The 15288-nt window shown below is 39.4% G+C and overlaps 1 protein-coding gene across 1 annotated transcript; it reads right to left on the minus strand.

Moving 5' to 3' along the window:
• Positions 1-8946: 8946 nt before the first annotated feature.
• Positions 8947-9515, minus strand: LOC108110904. The gene has a single exon (XM_017220169.2). It carries the CDS (start codon positions 9466-9468, stop codon positions 8995-8997), a length of 474 nt encoding a protein of 157 aa, XP_017075658.2. The 5' UTR covers positions 9469-9515; the 3' UTR covers positions 8947-8994.
• Positions 9516-15288: the final 5773 nt, after the last annotated feature.

Here is a 15288-nt window from a genome sequence, read left to right on the forward strand (position 1 = left end):
CTCAGCGATTAAGAAGGAAACAGAGGAGAGCACCCGCAGTTTGAGGGCGCCATAAACAAGGTGACTTTACTGGCTCGAAACAGTTGGCACTTTGCACTGGATCGGTCGTGGTAGTTGGCAGTTTGGTAGTCGTCCTCCACGCAGCGGGATGTGGAATATGGTTCAGGTGTCTTGGCGATAAGTTCAACGCGGTGCGATCGATGAGTTATGGTTATGGCAACATTTAAAGTCGCATCTCGTGAGTGGATATTTCGTGATTTGACTCGCTAAAAAGGCATATCTAAAGTGTTATGGCTGCAATGGGGTGAGATTGAAGAGTTATGAAATGTATTTGAGTTCAGAGAGTGTTTTTCAACCCTGTAAAGGGGGAAATAAAGAATATTTTTATTACTGAAAACAGCAGGCAGTTTGTAAAATTAAAAAAATCTAATAAATATGTCACCTAGAAATTCGAAATGCTTGCAATTTTAGTCTTTTTGTTTCTTTTAACTTATTAACCAACTTCTAAGGCCACCCTCGCTGTCTCTCCACTCATCATTTGATTGCACTTCAGACCACTCATCTTTCGCTGGTTCTGGCTTAACCACACATGGGCCATAAAACCAGCTAATATGACCAAATGCATTTACTTGGCTCAGACATAACTCCCAGCCAAAAGGCAACTCCAGCTTTTGCACATCTCACACTTGGGTGTGAAAATTATAATTGAATTCAATAAAGTTGTCGTGTTATGTCATTTGATTTTTCCTAATTGCCATCTCTCTCTCTCTTTTCCTGCATAAAGTAGCAAATCTTACGATTTCAATTAATGTTCGATTGGTTTCCAGGGAAAGAGAAAGAGAGAGAGAAAGAGAGGTCATGGCCCATCACAGCCTTTGGTCCATGTGACATTAAATTATGTTTTTATTTCGTTTGCCGTAAACCGGAAATTGCGACATACGCACGGAAGTCAAGTCAATAAATGGTGAAGCTTTTCCAACCCTCCCAATCTCACACACCACCCACTTTTCCAAACCCCTCCCCCCTTTCATCACAGCTCAAAACTAGTTACACAAATTGCTCGAAAAACTCAATAACATTTATGAAACTTGAGCGAAACGAACTTCTGCGTCTCCTCCCCTTAGCCCAGCTCGTATGTTTCCGAAAAAGAGAAATTCCCAAAAAGAAAATCAGGGGAAAAAAAGTGCCAGGGAAAAAATTGTTTTTCAATTAAAAAGTTTATGTTACTGCTGCTGTTTCTGCTGCTGCTGCTGCTGCGTGCAGACAAATTTGCCATTCAATTTGCCCGCTGGACACGAAGGGGGTCAGTCAGGATATGAAGGGGGGTTGTTCAGAGGGGGTTAAATGTGAAGCTAAGGTGGGGCCGGGGCCAGGTGTCTGTGTGGTCGCACTGAACGTGCTCAGGTGTACAACTTGGTTACGAGTATGATGCATGCTGGCTGCCATAAATTGTCGAGGAATGCGTCTGATTTTCAAGTTAATTGTTTTTTTGTTATGGCTTAAACGAATGTGGAAAAAATTGGAAAGCAGATTGTTATAAGTTAGACTTTAAGATGCATTTAAATTAAATTACAAATTTAAACTAATAAAGGAAGGGAGGTTTTATGAGGAGAGAAGTCATAAGATACCGAAAAGCTACGAAAAGAAAGTAAGAAATACATTTTACCAAAAAGATTTTAAGAAATTAAACTTAAGCCTAAAACCAATCTGTCATATGAGTCCATTTAAATCCCATTTTCATTTCCTATTCTAGTGACCTCTTTACCTTGCTCGTTATCTGCGTTCCACATCGACCACCCACACTGTCCATCAAGGTGTTAAACATGCCCCTCGATTTCCCGGCCATTTCCTTCAACTTCGTTTGCCCAGCGGAGACTAAAAAAAAAAAGAAGAAAAAACACTGATAAGTTGACTGGGTGTTTTTCCAGCCAAGTTTACATAGCATTTAACACTCTCTTCTCTCATTTTTTTTCAGTTTGGTCTTATGTGCCATAAATTATGCAGAGTGTGAGCATATTTGATGTCCTCCGCCCGGCTATGTCGATGCCAGGAGCACCTGCTCTGCCACTTCCTGAGGCATCATTAGCAGTCAGCAGGCATAGAAAGAAAAAAACCAAACGAAAAACAAAAATTTTTGCCCGCATGAGGGGTGATAGGGATAAACTATATATATTTAGGGGGGGGATCCCTTTTCATTATTAATGCCTGGCACGTCGATGGTGTGGAAAACCCTTCCCCCCAAAAAGTCCAGGTTAAGTTTTTTTTTTCTTCCCCCCCGTCAAAACTCGATAAGCTGCTTTCTGTGGCCGGCTGTTGTTAATCTTAACACAACATTTAACTCAGCCTTGTGGCTATCTTTGGGTGTGCAGAGGGAGCAGCCACCCAACCACCCACCGGGAGTGCAAGGCCACGTGTGGCACATTAGATTCGTCGCCAAACACGCGTCGCATTTGTTGTACTTTCAAGCTTTCAACTTTTCCATCGCTTCGATGCAATTGACTTGAACTAATCCAAATATTATCGCCAATAGAGAAAAAAGGGGGTAAAATTTGGGTGGTTGTTGCAACAATTGCGTTTGAGTCGCATGCCAACATCATTAAAAATTGTTTTGATTAATAACCAGAACGTCGAAGCACGCGTCGGTCCTTGTCTTTTGATCAGAATTTTTACTTTGTTTCTTCTTCATTTTATTTTCAGTAAATATTTGCAAAATGCCAAGCTCAAGATTTTCAAATACCCCAAGGGGGGAGAGAGAGTTATCTTAAGACTTCGTAATTGCCACAGAGAGAACCGTCAGAAGAAAAGGCAGGGATAGGGAAATTTGTTTGCCCGAATAAAGAATTATTGTTTGCCTGCAAATTGTACAATGAGCAGCTGATAAAGGGCAGAGCTAATGATATCAGTTTTTATTTTGTATCTTTATAGGGGTGAGATATGCTAAGCAAACGGTACGTGTCGGAGGAAATAATTCCCGGAACAGATGGAAAATTTAACGGCTATTGGGGTTATCTAAAGAAGTTTAACAATATACTATAAACTATAGGAATACGGGTGTGTGATCTATATAAAAGTTTGATCAATATTCAATGTTAAAAATGAGTTAGTTTGTAAGTATATATCCCCCTTCATGGCCAAACTTTAACACAATCCATCTCATTCTTGCTAGCCAAAACATCAAACCTTGTTTTTACATCAAACATTTTCCAAATGGCGCCTCTGTTTGTGTTAAACTCAGCTGCTCCCCGAAATGCGATCCATAAAATAGATACATTTTATAATTTGTTGTATCGCCCGTCGATCGTTACGACCTCTTGACGAATCCAACGAAAAGCGCCACTCAAATCGAAGAGCCATCAGGTTATTTGGGGCTAAGTGAAAGTAAATTTTTGGTATTTTTATGGACATCAGTCCATAAGGCTGGGAGACAAATCCCATTAATGTTGCATTCCATTTCTCCGCTCGTCGCCAGAGTGTTGAAAGCTCTTTTGTCTGTCGCCCAAAGCACTTCACACCGAATTGCTTAATCAGAGTGGTTCTTTCTTGTATCTTAAAGTATATACATATATATATATATAAAGATATAGCCAAGTATATATTGGAACTTAAAAGCGCATTCTTTAAGTTGGCCCAAGTGGCAGTGGCTTGACAAAGGCGATTAAAATAATTGGCCAGCGACGAATCTTTGATTCTTGTTCGTGGTAAAAGCCATTCCCAGCTGATTTATTGCATTATAAATTTGTGCGCATGCCTAAGAAGCTAAGATTTTGAAATTTTAGAAAGTTTCCCTTTTACCCCCTCGCCTTTTTGGATATTTTATTAGCTACTATGCATCTATAAATTATGCCTAATGAGCCGGCTAGACATCGAAGACAAACAAAAGTTGAAGTTCTTTTGGGTTGGGCTTCCAGTATCTTTTTCGGGGGGGCGGCAGGGAAAATGGTGTGAAATTGTAATTGGATTGGAATGCGCAATGAGCCGGAAATGTAATGCAAAATGTTGAAACAAATGGATCTTGTTTGTCAATTAAAGTGTGACCATAAAACATGTCACAATGATATATGCCCAAAGTGGATTTCATAATCCCCAAAACTCACAGCAGAACATGAACTTTATACTTTTACGACCGGCTGATTCAATTGGAAATTTTGGATCGTTAATAGAGTGAGCCATCATGGATGTAAACTTCTGACACTTTGGAGTTTATGATTGTTAGAATTGAATTAGTTGGGAAGTATTTAGACAAGCTGTAGTACAAGAAAGTATCTAAGTTAACTGCCAAAAACTCACTTAAAACCACTTCCTAACCTTTCTTTTGATTAATTGATCACCAAACATAGTCCAAGATACATTCTTTCTTTTATCTTTAACCCATTTTTCACTTAACCATCAACTTAACTGAATGTAAATCCATTGCCTTATCAAACCAAAGAGTTTCGAAATAGATCACTCCACACATCATTCCCACTATCAGCATCACCATCATCGTTTTCTGGGCTTGAAGAGTGCGTTAGAAAACACATGAATTCTGGTTAAATAAGAACCCTTTTTTTTAGCTAACTGGCCTAAAAAATTAAGGGAATGTGAGGGTCATGGCGACAGCAATAATTCAAATGGGCGCAGCATTACTCAACGAGAATTGTGTGTGCGGTTGACAGTCGAGTCGGAGTTAACGAACGAAACCCTGGACTTCTAGCCCTTTGGTTTTGATTCATGTTCGTTGGCCACTGGCCCGCTCTTCTTCCTCATCATCATCATCATCATCATAGTCTCTTTGGCCAGGTCTAATCGCCTTGGCGACACCTATTTTCGTAGGCGCGATAACCCCCTCCCTGCCCATCATCATTCACTCTCCACTCCATTTGGGTCGCTAAGTCACCTTCAGATCCGTGCGTATGAGCATCATCAGTTGCCGGTCGCCAGTTGCCAGACCGTAACTAAAATGAGACGCCAAACAAAAAGCAATTACGTGTGCTGCCTGCCCTTTTGAGTTATATCGTGGCAGTGGGTGGAGGAACGGGTTAGGGTGTAGGGAGTAGGGTGATTCGTTCGGGGTTACCAGCAATGAATAAAATTCCTTATCGCCATGAGAGTTGTACACGAAGAGAGGGATATCTTTGAGATGGCAGCCTGATGTGGGATCGAAGGAAGTTTTCTCTCTTTAAAGATACTAACTAAAGGTTAAAATTAAGAAATTTAATACACAAATATATTTCATAATTTAGGTTAAAGATTTGAGTTTGATCTACTTAGATAGATGGAAAAATTGTGCACCCTGAGGCACTAGTTCGAACACAAACAGCTACTCTTTTTCTTAAGCTAATAAAAGGTTTTTCCCTAAAGCTTTTTTGCCATCTCTAATTCAAAGATGCATAGCTGAGATATATGAACAGCCCAGAGAAACAGAGAGAGCAAAGTACTGAGAGGCCCATGATACGTAGTCGCCGAACAAAAGGCAGCGGCAATTAATCTTCGCTTCTGAGTTTGGCTTCAAGGTGAATTGTGTGGCATGCGCCCGAGGGCCACAAAGCCCGATGTGTTTTGGGTCTCTTCCTTAACCCATGAGCGTTACCCCTGCCCCTTTTAGCTCCTTCACTAATGATGGTGGGTTAAATGCCGTGTGCTGCATTCAACTTTAACTCATTGAATTATAAATTATGCCTGCCTCAATTTCTGTGTGTGTGTGTAGCATGGTAAGGAGAAGGGAAAAATGCCCGGGAGAACTTTTGGCATTGCCCAATTGACAGCTATTTTTGGAGATCCCCTACCCCTTCCTCCTCCTGCAGTATCCAGCATCCAGCACCCAAGAGCAAACCATATGTATCCGAAGCCACGACCTGGGTAATTTGCTTTATGATCCCAGCCTCGACTTTTGCCTGGGGGCCCTGCTCTCTGGGCCGATTGCCAAAATCGAAGGTAAGGAAGGGACCATAGGATGTCCGAGAACGTGTGAAAAATTCAGTCAGGCGTAAGTGCGCCCGGTATAATTTTTTTGGGCTAGGGGATAGGGATAGGGATTTCCAAGTTCGATATGGACTGAGTGCACGTGGAAAATATGCTCCTGATTTTTGGGCCCAACTCGGCATGCAAAAGGATCGAATGGAGTTCAGTGGAGTGTAAGGCATGGACACACACAGCAAATCACCTGGAAGTAATATCCATTGGTTGTATCTCCCGAAAACAATGACAGCCTTTTCTGCAATTTATTGATTCTGTCTGACATTGAAACTGGAGCTGCTGATGTCTGCATTTGTTAGGGGTCGTTATGGCAAAGGACTTAGTGTGAGCTTGATTAATGTTTAATAAGGACTTGGGAATGGACAAGTCAATGGGAATTATAGGGCAATGAAAAGGTATAGTAATAGTTACAAGGTAATGTAAGCTAACTTTAAGTTAAGCAAGTGGAAATCTTAGTAAATAAACCAGTGCTGCTCAACGCCTGTGCTCATTTGTTTTTGTAAATGCTCTCTGCATATGGATTTGCTCTCTCATAAGCTTTGAGCGTTTGCGGTGCTATTCCACTAACAATTTTTCGTTTTCCTCTTTCCGTCTCATTTCGTCGCCAACTGTAATATAATTTGTTTTTGTTTCTTCCTCGATCATCCTCGAATTCCTTGCTATTCCACTAAGAATTTTTCCTTTTCCTCTTTCCGCTTTGTTTTTGTTTCTTCATCGATCATCCTCGAACTTTTTGCTATTCCACTAACAAATTTTTCGTTTTCTTCTTTTCGACTCATTCTGTCGCTAACTGTAAAATATTTTTTTCTGGTTTTTTCTGGATCATCCTCGAACACTTGCACTGAAATTCATTCTGTATAACTTCTTTTTGCACTTAAGAGTCAATTTCGCAGTGGAATTGGCAAACAGTTTTTTTTCTCTCAGTGCACAGCTGCAAAGAATCCTACATATGAGCATGTGTTCTTACATTTGTGTTAGTAAATGCTCTGCCGTAAGACGAATATGAGCGCCTCTGAATTAATCTACATATGTATAAATTTGTAGATGAACACAGTTAGTTGAAATTTTAGTAACCTATATAAGAACTTTAATTTTTATTAACCCTCAGAATAGTCTTTTCAGTATAAAAACTCTATCCACTTCTCAGTTTCAAATGCAAGCCGCAGGCAGAAATTGTTGAGTCTGAGATGACCCACATATTACCCAGACTCTGAGACTCATCTCATCTCATCTCACACTTCTTGGGGCACATCTTTTGTCTTTGGTCTCATTTTCCCCCAGCCTCTTGGCTTTTTTCCGTTGTTATCTTAAGTGCACTTTTGAAGTGTTTTATTTATTGCACGACTTTTTTCCTTTTCTCTGCGGAAAGTGTTTCATAATTCAGAGCTGTGGTCTGACTCCAATTCCGATGCGGATTCGGATTCAGATTCGGATTCAGTTTCCCATTTCCCCAATCCCAATCACTTGGACTTTTTTGGACCACACGTCGTCAGTGTCGCCAAGTGCTGGGCTGGATATGATGGTATCATCTCGGACTCAATCCAGGGGCGCTGGCTGTGTGTGGCTTTTATGGGCTGGCCATAAAAGAAAAATGAAAAGAAAATGCTTAACAAAATACGTTTTTTTGTCTTTGTTATTTATATTTGTTACAGTTTGAGCGCATCTTTTTTGGTATTTTCCTGTTTTTTTTTTATCTATCAGGGCGCTGTCTCTAATTGCATAGAACTGCGACCGCCCATTCCTATATTCCTGTAGATATATGGGCATCTTCTCGTCTTTGGGTTGGCTTTGTTTTGATTGCTGCTGGTCGAGATCTGGAAACAACGTTTATGATGATGCGATTCGGTCCATAAATATGCTGGACCTTAGATAGGAAAGCGTTTGTCTAGCTTTTGGGCAGGGAAAACGATGAATTCGTCAAATCTTAGGCATAAAATTAAACTCATTTACATTAAAAATTAATGAAAATATATTTTTCAGATTACAAATTCGTTTTATTAAGGAGTATTATAGTTATTTTCTTCGTTCTTTGTTATATTCCTCCAAATTTTTATTATAGTTTCTCAAGGGGCTTTCACTTTGGAACCTTGTTTTTCATCCTTGGGTTGTACCATATCTATCAATATATTCCAGAAGGTGGAACTGGTTGCCTGATTTTCGAGATTCTTTTCGCAGACTCGAAGCTTTTCTTCTTTTTCCTGAAGGTTCCTTGTAAGTTGATCCAACTGTAAGACCTCGGAGTTATTTTTCTTAATTTCATTTATCCTTTTCAAAGTTTCGTTTAATTTAGATTCCAGCTCTTGTAGTTCCTGCTCCCTAGCTCCAATTAGTAGACCATAAAAACCGATTACACCTTGCATTCTCTCATTGGAACACAAACATTGTTGTGAAATTAATAAAAGTATAAAGAATACACTATATTTTTTCATTTTGAATTGAGATCTGAATACGTTGTTGATGCTTCTGCGTGATGAACTACAATGAATGTAATTTTTATACTTACCACCATAAAAGCTCTTTGCAATCTGCAGAGAGTATATATAGAAAATGATTAAGAAAATCTATTAATAAAAAATATGTGACTTTAGTTGAACAAAGAAAGAAAGTAAAGAAAGGAACAGTTGCCACGAAAGTGTAAACATCTTCAGGGTTTTCACTCTTATCTCCTATAATCACTCTTTGTTTATACTTCAAGTTTGTTTTGGGTTTTTAATGGTTCATTTCAATTGGAATTTGATGCTAGATGTCTGGCTGTCTGGTCTCTGAAAAAAGTCTCCCCAATCCTTTGACTTCTGGACCACACATCGTCAATGTCGCCAAGTGTTTTGAGGATCTTCTCGTCTTTGGGATAACCTTGTTATGATTGCTGCTGGTTGAGAAAACAACGTTTATGCTAATGTGATTCGGTTCATAAATATGCCGGATTTTATATATATTTTATAGTTCGTCAAATCTTAGGCATAAAATGAAACTCATTTACATGATAAATTAAATAAAAATTAAACAAAATATATTTTTTAGATTACAATTTTCGTTTTATTAAGGAGTATTTTCCGTAGTTTCTTCATTCCCAGCAAAATAAATGACAATCTGGCGGGGTATATCCCTCCAATTATTTTTTATAATTTCCCACGTTGTAGTTTGATTGGTTTCCACTTTTTCAGAACTTAGTTTTTTATCTACCTTGGGTCGTACCACATCTTTCAGTGTATTCCAGAATGCTGAGCTGGTTGCCTGATTTTTCAGGCTGTCTTCGCAGACTCGTAGTATTTCCTCTTTTTCCTGAAGGTTCCTTCTAAGTTGAGCCAGCTCCAAGACTTCGGTGTTATTTAACTTGATTTCGTTTAACATTTTCAAAGTTTCGTTGATTTGGGCTTCCAGTTCCTGTAGTTCCTGCTCCTTAGCTGCAATTAGTAGGCCATAGCCACCGATTATACTTTGAAGTCTTTCATTGGAACACAAAGTTTGTTGTGAAATTAACAAAAGTATAAAAAATACTATATATTTTTTCATTTTTAGCTGAGATCTTAACACGTTGTTGATGTTTCTGCTTGCTGAACTTAAATGAATGTAATCTTAAAAATATTTAAACTTAGCACCATAAACTGCTCTTTTTGCAATCTGCGAGAGAGTATATGTATATAGAAACTGATTAGAAAATCTATATATAAAAACAGGAGGCTTAATTTCATTAAAGTAAATAATAAGGTTAAGGCAAGTTCAGTTGCCAGAAAATTGTAAACATCTCTGGGTTTTCTCTCTTTAAGAAAATTTATTTTAATTTTTTTACCCTTAGGGGACATCTAAACCAAAAACTAAAGAATCTTAGTTGCTTATCAACAATAATCACTCTTTGTTTATACTTCAATTTTGTTTTGGGTTTTTAATGGTTCATTTCAATTGGAATTTGATGCTAGATGTCTGGCTGTCTCTGCTCTGAAAAGTTGAAACATGAGCCGCCTAACATTTCGAAAGAATATGAGGCTTAATTTTCATTTTCATTCTTTTTTTATTATATTCCAAACTGCAGTTGCTTATCTGGCAAGCTGATAACCTTCACAAGTCTGGGCATATAGAACAAAGAATAATAGAGAGTGAAATTGTAATATATTTTCCTCATTGCCCGCACTTCAAGTAACCCTCGAAATGAAGCTCTTTCCCTTGTTTCCCCGTTCCCACTGAATTTGGAAAACTGAAAAGCAATTTGCAAAATGTGTTGAGAATCTTTTGGGTGATTAGAGCATGACATTGGGAATCGAGTGACATTGCTCAGCCAATTGATTGATATTCGATATCCGGAGAGGGAGTGGAGAGATATTTACCAAAGTGATAACCTTGGTTCTGGGCCGGATTATGTTGTGATCCGATCGACGTGTGCGTGTGCTTCTCCAGTTTTCCCATCACGTGCCACACGCGACCTTGGTTTCTATTTTCTGCGACATTTTTCTGCAACATGCGGCAACCTCTTCAGTTTCACTACAAAATAATGTCGCATTTTTGCTAGGAGGGAGAGATTCGGGGAGGTTTCAAACTCCGGATTTGGCGGCTCTTCAAAGCAGCTGCAGAGCAGCATTTTCCTGGCAACCGAAAAGCCTTTAGCCTGTCTGCGGCTACTCTTCCTCATATTTTTCTCTGGTTTTTTTCTGTACTCCGCTTTTCTTTTGGCATCTCTGCACTGTCTATGCGGCAATAAACCAAATTAAAATCACAAATTAGCCTGCTGCAGTGGCACTCAGTCGGCAAACTTATGCTAGACTCTGATTTATGTTTAAGGTTTTGGGGGAAAATTTGGTTAAAGTTTTAATATGAAAATGGAAAGCTGTTTAGTAAGGTTATTTCTTGTGAATTTTAAGAGATAAACTCAGGTAAAACTATGCCGAATTAACCGAATTTTCCTGGAAATTGTGTAACATTTTTCACCCCACAAAGAGTATCTCCCCCTCTCGACCCATATTGTGAAAAACAATCACAGTTTTCTTCACAACAAATTCTTAACGCAAAACCAATAAACAATTACGCATCCATGATCACCTATGCGCCACCATTGTTATTGTCATCCCCTGCCTGACCACTCGATTTCCACCCCCCTTACCCACTCCAAAGTCCACAGAAGGACTCTCAGCGGTCGGACGACCCTTTGGCCACCAGAAATGTGCAAAAACCGGCAATCAACGGCCATTGAATTGCATTTTGCCGTGGCATTCCCATTGCCGGATTTATGCGCCATTATTTCCGTGTAATCCATGTGAAATAGGGGCACTGGACATGCGACTGCAGTTCAATTTTTGGGAACACTTTTCGAGTACATCGAAGCACTCGAGCGAAGAGAAAATGTTGCGAAAATCGTGCGCAAGCGTAAAAACCGGAACCAGAAATGGAATAGGATCGCATTAGCCGGATGTCCGTTATGGTAGCCAGCTGTCTATGGGATATAAACCTCTAACCTCTTGCAGTTTCCACCCACCCTCCTGCAGAAGCCAAATGAAATTTGCAAAACAATTCAAATGGAATTTGTACATGCAATTTTTTCGTATCTTTCGAGTGCCGTGTTACATGGGGGAGTTTAAAAATGTTTGACAACTTGATCACTGGTCGGCCAACAAAGTTGTTGCATTTTTCTCTTACAGCCACGCCTCCTCACCGCAAAATAGCCCCCTTGTATACTCTCTCATACATACATACAACAAATCACTCAGACCGAAAGTCAAGTCAAGTCAAAAAGTCGAGAGCATGGCATAAATGTTTAACAACCAAACTGCAGTTTAATTGCCCAACCAAGGCAGAGGAAAAAACAATGTTTATTTTTTCTCCTTTGCTGGAGTTGGTTGGTTGGTTTGTTGGTTTGGGAATGACAGGCCTTGCCGGCGGAAGAAGAATAGCAAAAATATAAAATGTGACCCAAACAATCTGGCAGATAGGCTCGTAAAACGGAGCGCGGTGCCAGCTAAAAGACAAAAAAAAAAAATGGAAAATGAAAGGTTTTTCTGTGGTCGAAAAACTGAAAACTCAAAAGATGAATACAACAACGCAAAAACAAATTATGAAGTAAACAAAGCCAGCTAAATGACATTCCTCGGCACAGTGTCCTCGGATTAGCAGGCAATTAATTGGCTTTCAGGCTGAAAAAGAGTTGAGATTGCAGCTATTTCCGTTTATGGCAGTCAATGGCAATTTTATAATAGGCCAAAATGAAAATAAAACTTACAAACATTGAAGAGAAAATAGTGATTAACTTGAATAGGAAGTTTAGTCTGGGCAAGGGTTTCCTAAGATATGAAAAGATTTTTACTTTAAACAGACTTTTTAACCCAGAAAATGAGAAACAAAAATTTAGTTTAAAAATTCTACATTTTTAAGAATGCTTGGAAAAAATCTTAAAATTTTTTTAAATTATTATAGTTACTTAAAAAGAGTTTTAAAAACTAATTAAAATTACCCTAAAATATTGAAATTTTCTTCATTTTATTGACAATTTCCAACCACTGTGCGGAAGAGCTTGCCCTTGTTTTTGGTCGCCCCCTGCAAACATGGGATGGCTGCTTGTAGGAGATGCAACATGTGTTCCGGGAATGAGCCGCGTGCCGTTTTATACACGTTATGCTATAAATTTTATTGTTGTATGCGTGTTCTGCCGTAGTTCCCGGTTTTCAGTACCCAGTTCCCAGTTCCCAGTGTTTGTATAAGTTGCATGCATCAGAGGCCTTTCCGGCCTTCTTTTGAAGCGCCTCACCACATCCCATCCAAAGCAAAAGCAAAGACGTACAGCGAAACAGTCAAAGGGCAACCCGATCGTAAAGCAGCTGACATTTATGATGGATATAGATGCAGCGGATGGGCATCTTTTTTTCCTTGTAACGTCCCCAGCATCAATGCCGAAGAATTCTATGCCATTTGGGATTATTTGTCGCCAGCTTAGATGCATTTCTTCTTGCGGTGGCAGAAGTTGCTTGTATTTGGTGTTCCAGTTGATGTTGATGCTGCTGTGTCGCCCACACAAACTCGCAATTACGTTGTTTATTCTAGACGACAAGGGCTGAATGCATTGCTAGAAATAAAAACATGCCAAAGGAGTTGGCTGGCAGCAGCAGCAGCAGCATCATTATTGTCATCATCCTTTTGTCATTGCATGCAAACATCCCGACATGGTTCACAAATTGTAAGAATCAAACGGCAAATAATGCAGACAACTACATAATGACAACGGCAAACACAAAACTGAGAAAAACTAACTAAATGTTAAGGGACATAGGCGAAGTGTTGATGGTCTTTCGATTGGAAAAACAATAAAGTGTTGAGGGGAAAAAGAGGAACTCTCAGATGTGTTCTTGATCTTAGTTTTATATAGTTTATAGTATGATGTAAATCATAAATTAAACATCTTCTAACACTTTCAGAATCCTCTCATGCCACATAGCTACTTCTTGTAATATCAGAAATACCCTTTCTATTTACGATTATTCCAGCAAATCCTTATCTAAGGATCCCACGGAAGTCACAACGACAATGCCTTGTGCCATTTTCCACTCTCAACTCCGCCTTTTTCTTCTCCACCGACAGCTGCTTGTTTTTTTCTTCTATTATTTGTGCATATTTGTGTGGAAAATGAAGAAATAATTTGAAAGTGGAGAAGCACATGGATGGAGATATAAACATGGCAGAATTTCCAGGGCTGGTCGTGTGGTATGAACACAATGGCGCCAAATTATTTAATACTTCAAATGTCTGTCCCCGAATTCCATTCTTTTTACTTCATTTTTTTCCTTTTTGGCCTGGCCAAAACGATGGCAAACATTTTGCAATTGGATTGAGAGGGGGCATCATCATTTTTCGTAGTGCAATTTGGTTTGGCTCTCGGCTTGAGTCCAACATTTAATGAAGCCCCCATTTGGGACTGCTTTTGTCCGAGTAAAAATGCAAAAATGTTTTCCCCCAAAAAATGTAGGGATTTTCCTTCGAATGATTTCTGTAATTTGTTGCACTCATATGCCGCAAGGAAATTGTCTGCCAGCGTTGAAGTCAAAGTTGATTTTGTCGAAGGAAACTGTCCTCGGACTTTTCACTCCCCTACACTTGGGGAGTACCAAAAGGTACAAAGTCAGCAAATTCCAGCATCATTAAGTCTCCCCGGCAAAGTGCAATGTGTGCAACGTGCAATCGCAGCACAATTCAACTTTAACAAGCAATTAAATCGAAACAAAAACCCAGTCAGGAGCCAGGAGGCGTTCGTTTTCAAGGGGTTGCAAGGGGGAAAAGTCACCAGAAGGGGGTTGCATACAGATGAATTCCCTTTGACATTGATTTATTCTAACAATTACAATGCAACGTAAATTTTTATAATTATTGTCCATGTAAACAAGCAAACTGAAAAAGGTGAGAAATGCGGAATAAATAGAAAGAGAGAGAGAGAGAGAGAGTGAGAGCCAGCGAAATGTCAAGCCAAAGTGACAGCTGCTAAAAAAAAAAAACAAGAGACAAAAAGAAAAAAAAAGGGCTTAGAAAACCCCCGGCGCCTTGCCTTTGCTTGAAATAATTACTTTTCAAAAGTGAGCCCAGCTCAGCTCAGCATCCCCCGACTACTTTTGTATCCACCCTCTCTCTGTTCGGGAATGGCAGGACCACCCCTTTTCCGCCTGCATACATATGTCGCCTCGTTGCGATTTTAATTTTGAAATTTATGCTAACAGCAGTTTGAGAAACTGCTTCAGCTAGCTGGGAAAACAAGTGGAAAATTGTATATAAAATGCTTGGACTTATGGAATACCCTTTAGAGGAAGTTTTAGATGTTTTTTGAACATTTTTAAGGCACTTTTATAGTCTTAACCTATAATTAAGATTAAAATAAAATAAAATTAATGTGGCTTAACTGTAACTTTAACTTCAAAGAAGATAAACCTTAATCAAGGACTTAAAAGATACCTCAATAAGTTCCAAGTTATTCCCTAACTAATATCCCCTTCCCTTTAAAGGATACTTAAATCGCATGCAGTGGCAACATCACAGATGAAGCAGCAGGTTGCCAAGGGTTTGTCTTTGGATGGATGGGTGGCCAGTGGGTGGGTTCGGTCGGTTGGGTTAAAGCAAATGAGGCAGCCGTATGACATTATTTGTGCAGCACTTTTTGCCATTCACCACTTTACCCTCGATATATATTTCCTTTCGGTTTCTGCCCTTTCATTTTTGCCAAGGGGCCACGAGTGGCTTCATCAATGGACCGTCGTCATCGGTGTCCTGTTCATCAGCCTCATCAACGCAAAGTAAATATTTGCATAATGTGCAGCTGTGTGTGTGTGTGGCACAGTCGCAGTCACAGTCGCAACCGCCCAACTCCCACTT

Source organism: Drosophila eugracilis, unplaced genomic scaffold (genome assembly GCF_018153835.1).
Source record: "Drosophila eugracilis isolate 14026-0451.02 unplaced genomic scaffold, ASM1815383v1 contig_575, whole genome shotgun sequence".
Lineage (NCBI taxonomy): Eukaryota > Metazoa > Arthropoda > Insecta > Diptera > Drosophilidae > Drosophila > Drosophila eugracilis.

Excerpts from the sequence above, each read along its gene's own strand:
- LOC108110904 (XM_017220169.2), bottom strand. The coding sequence starts at position 9,468 with ATGAAAAAATATATAGTATTTTTTATACTTTTGTTAATTTCACAACAA.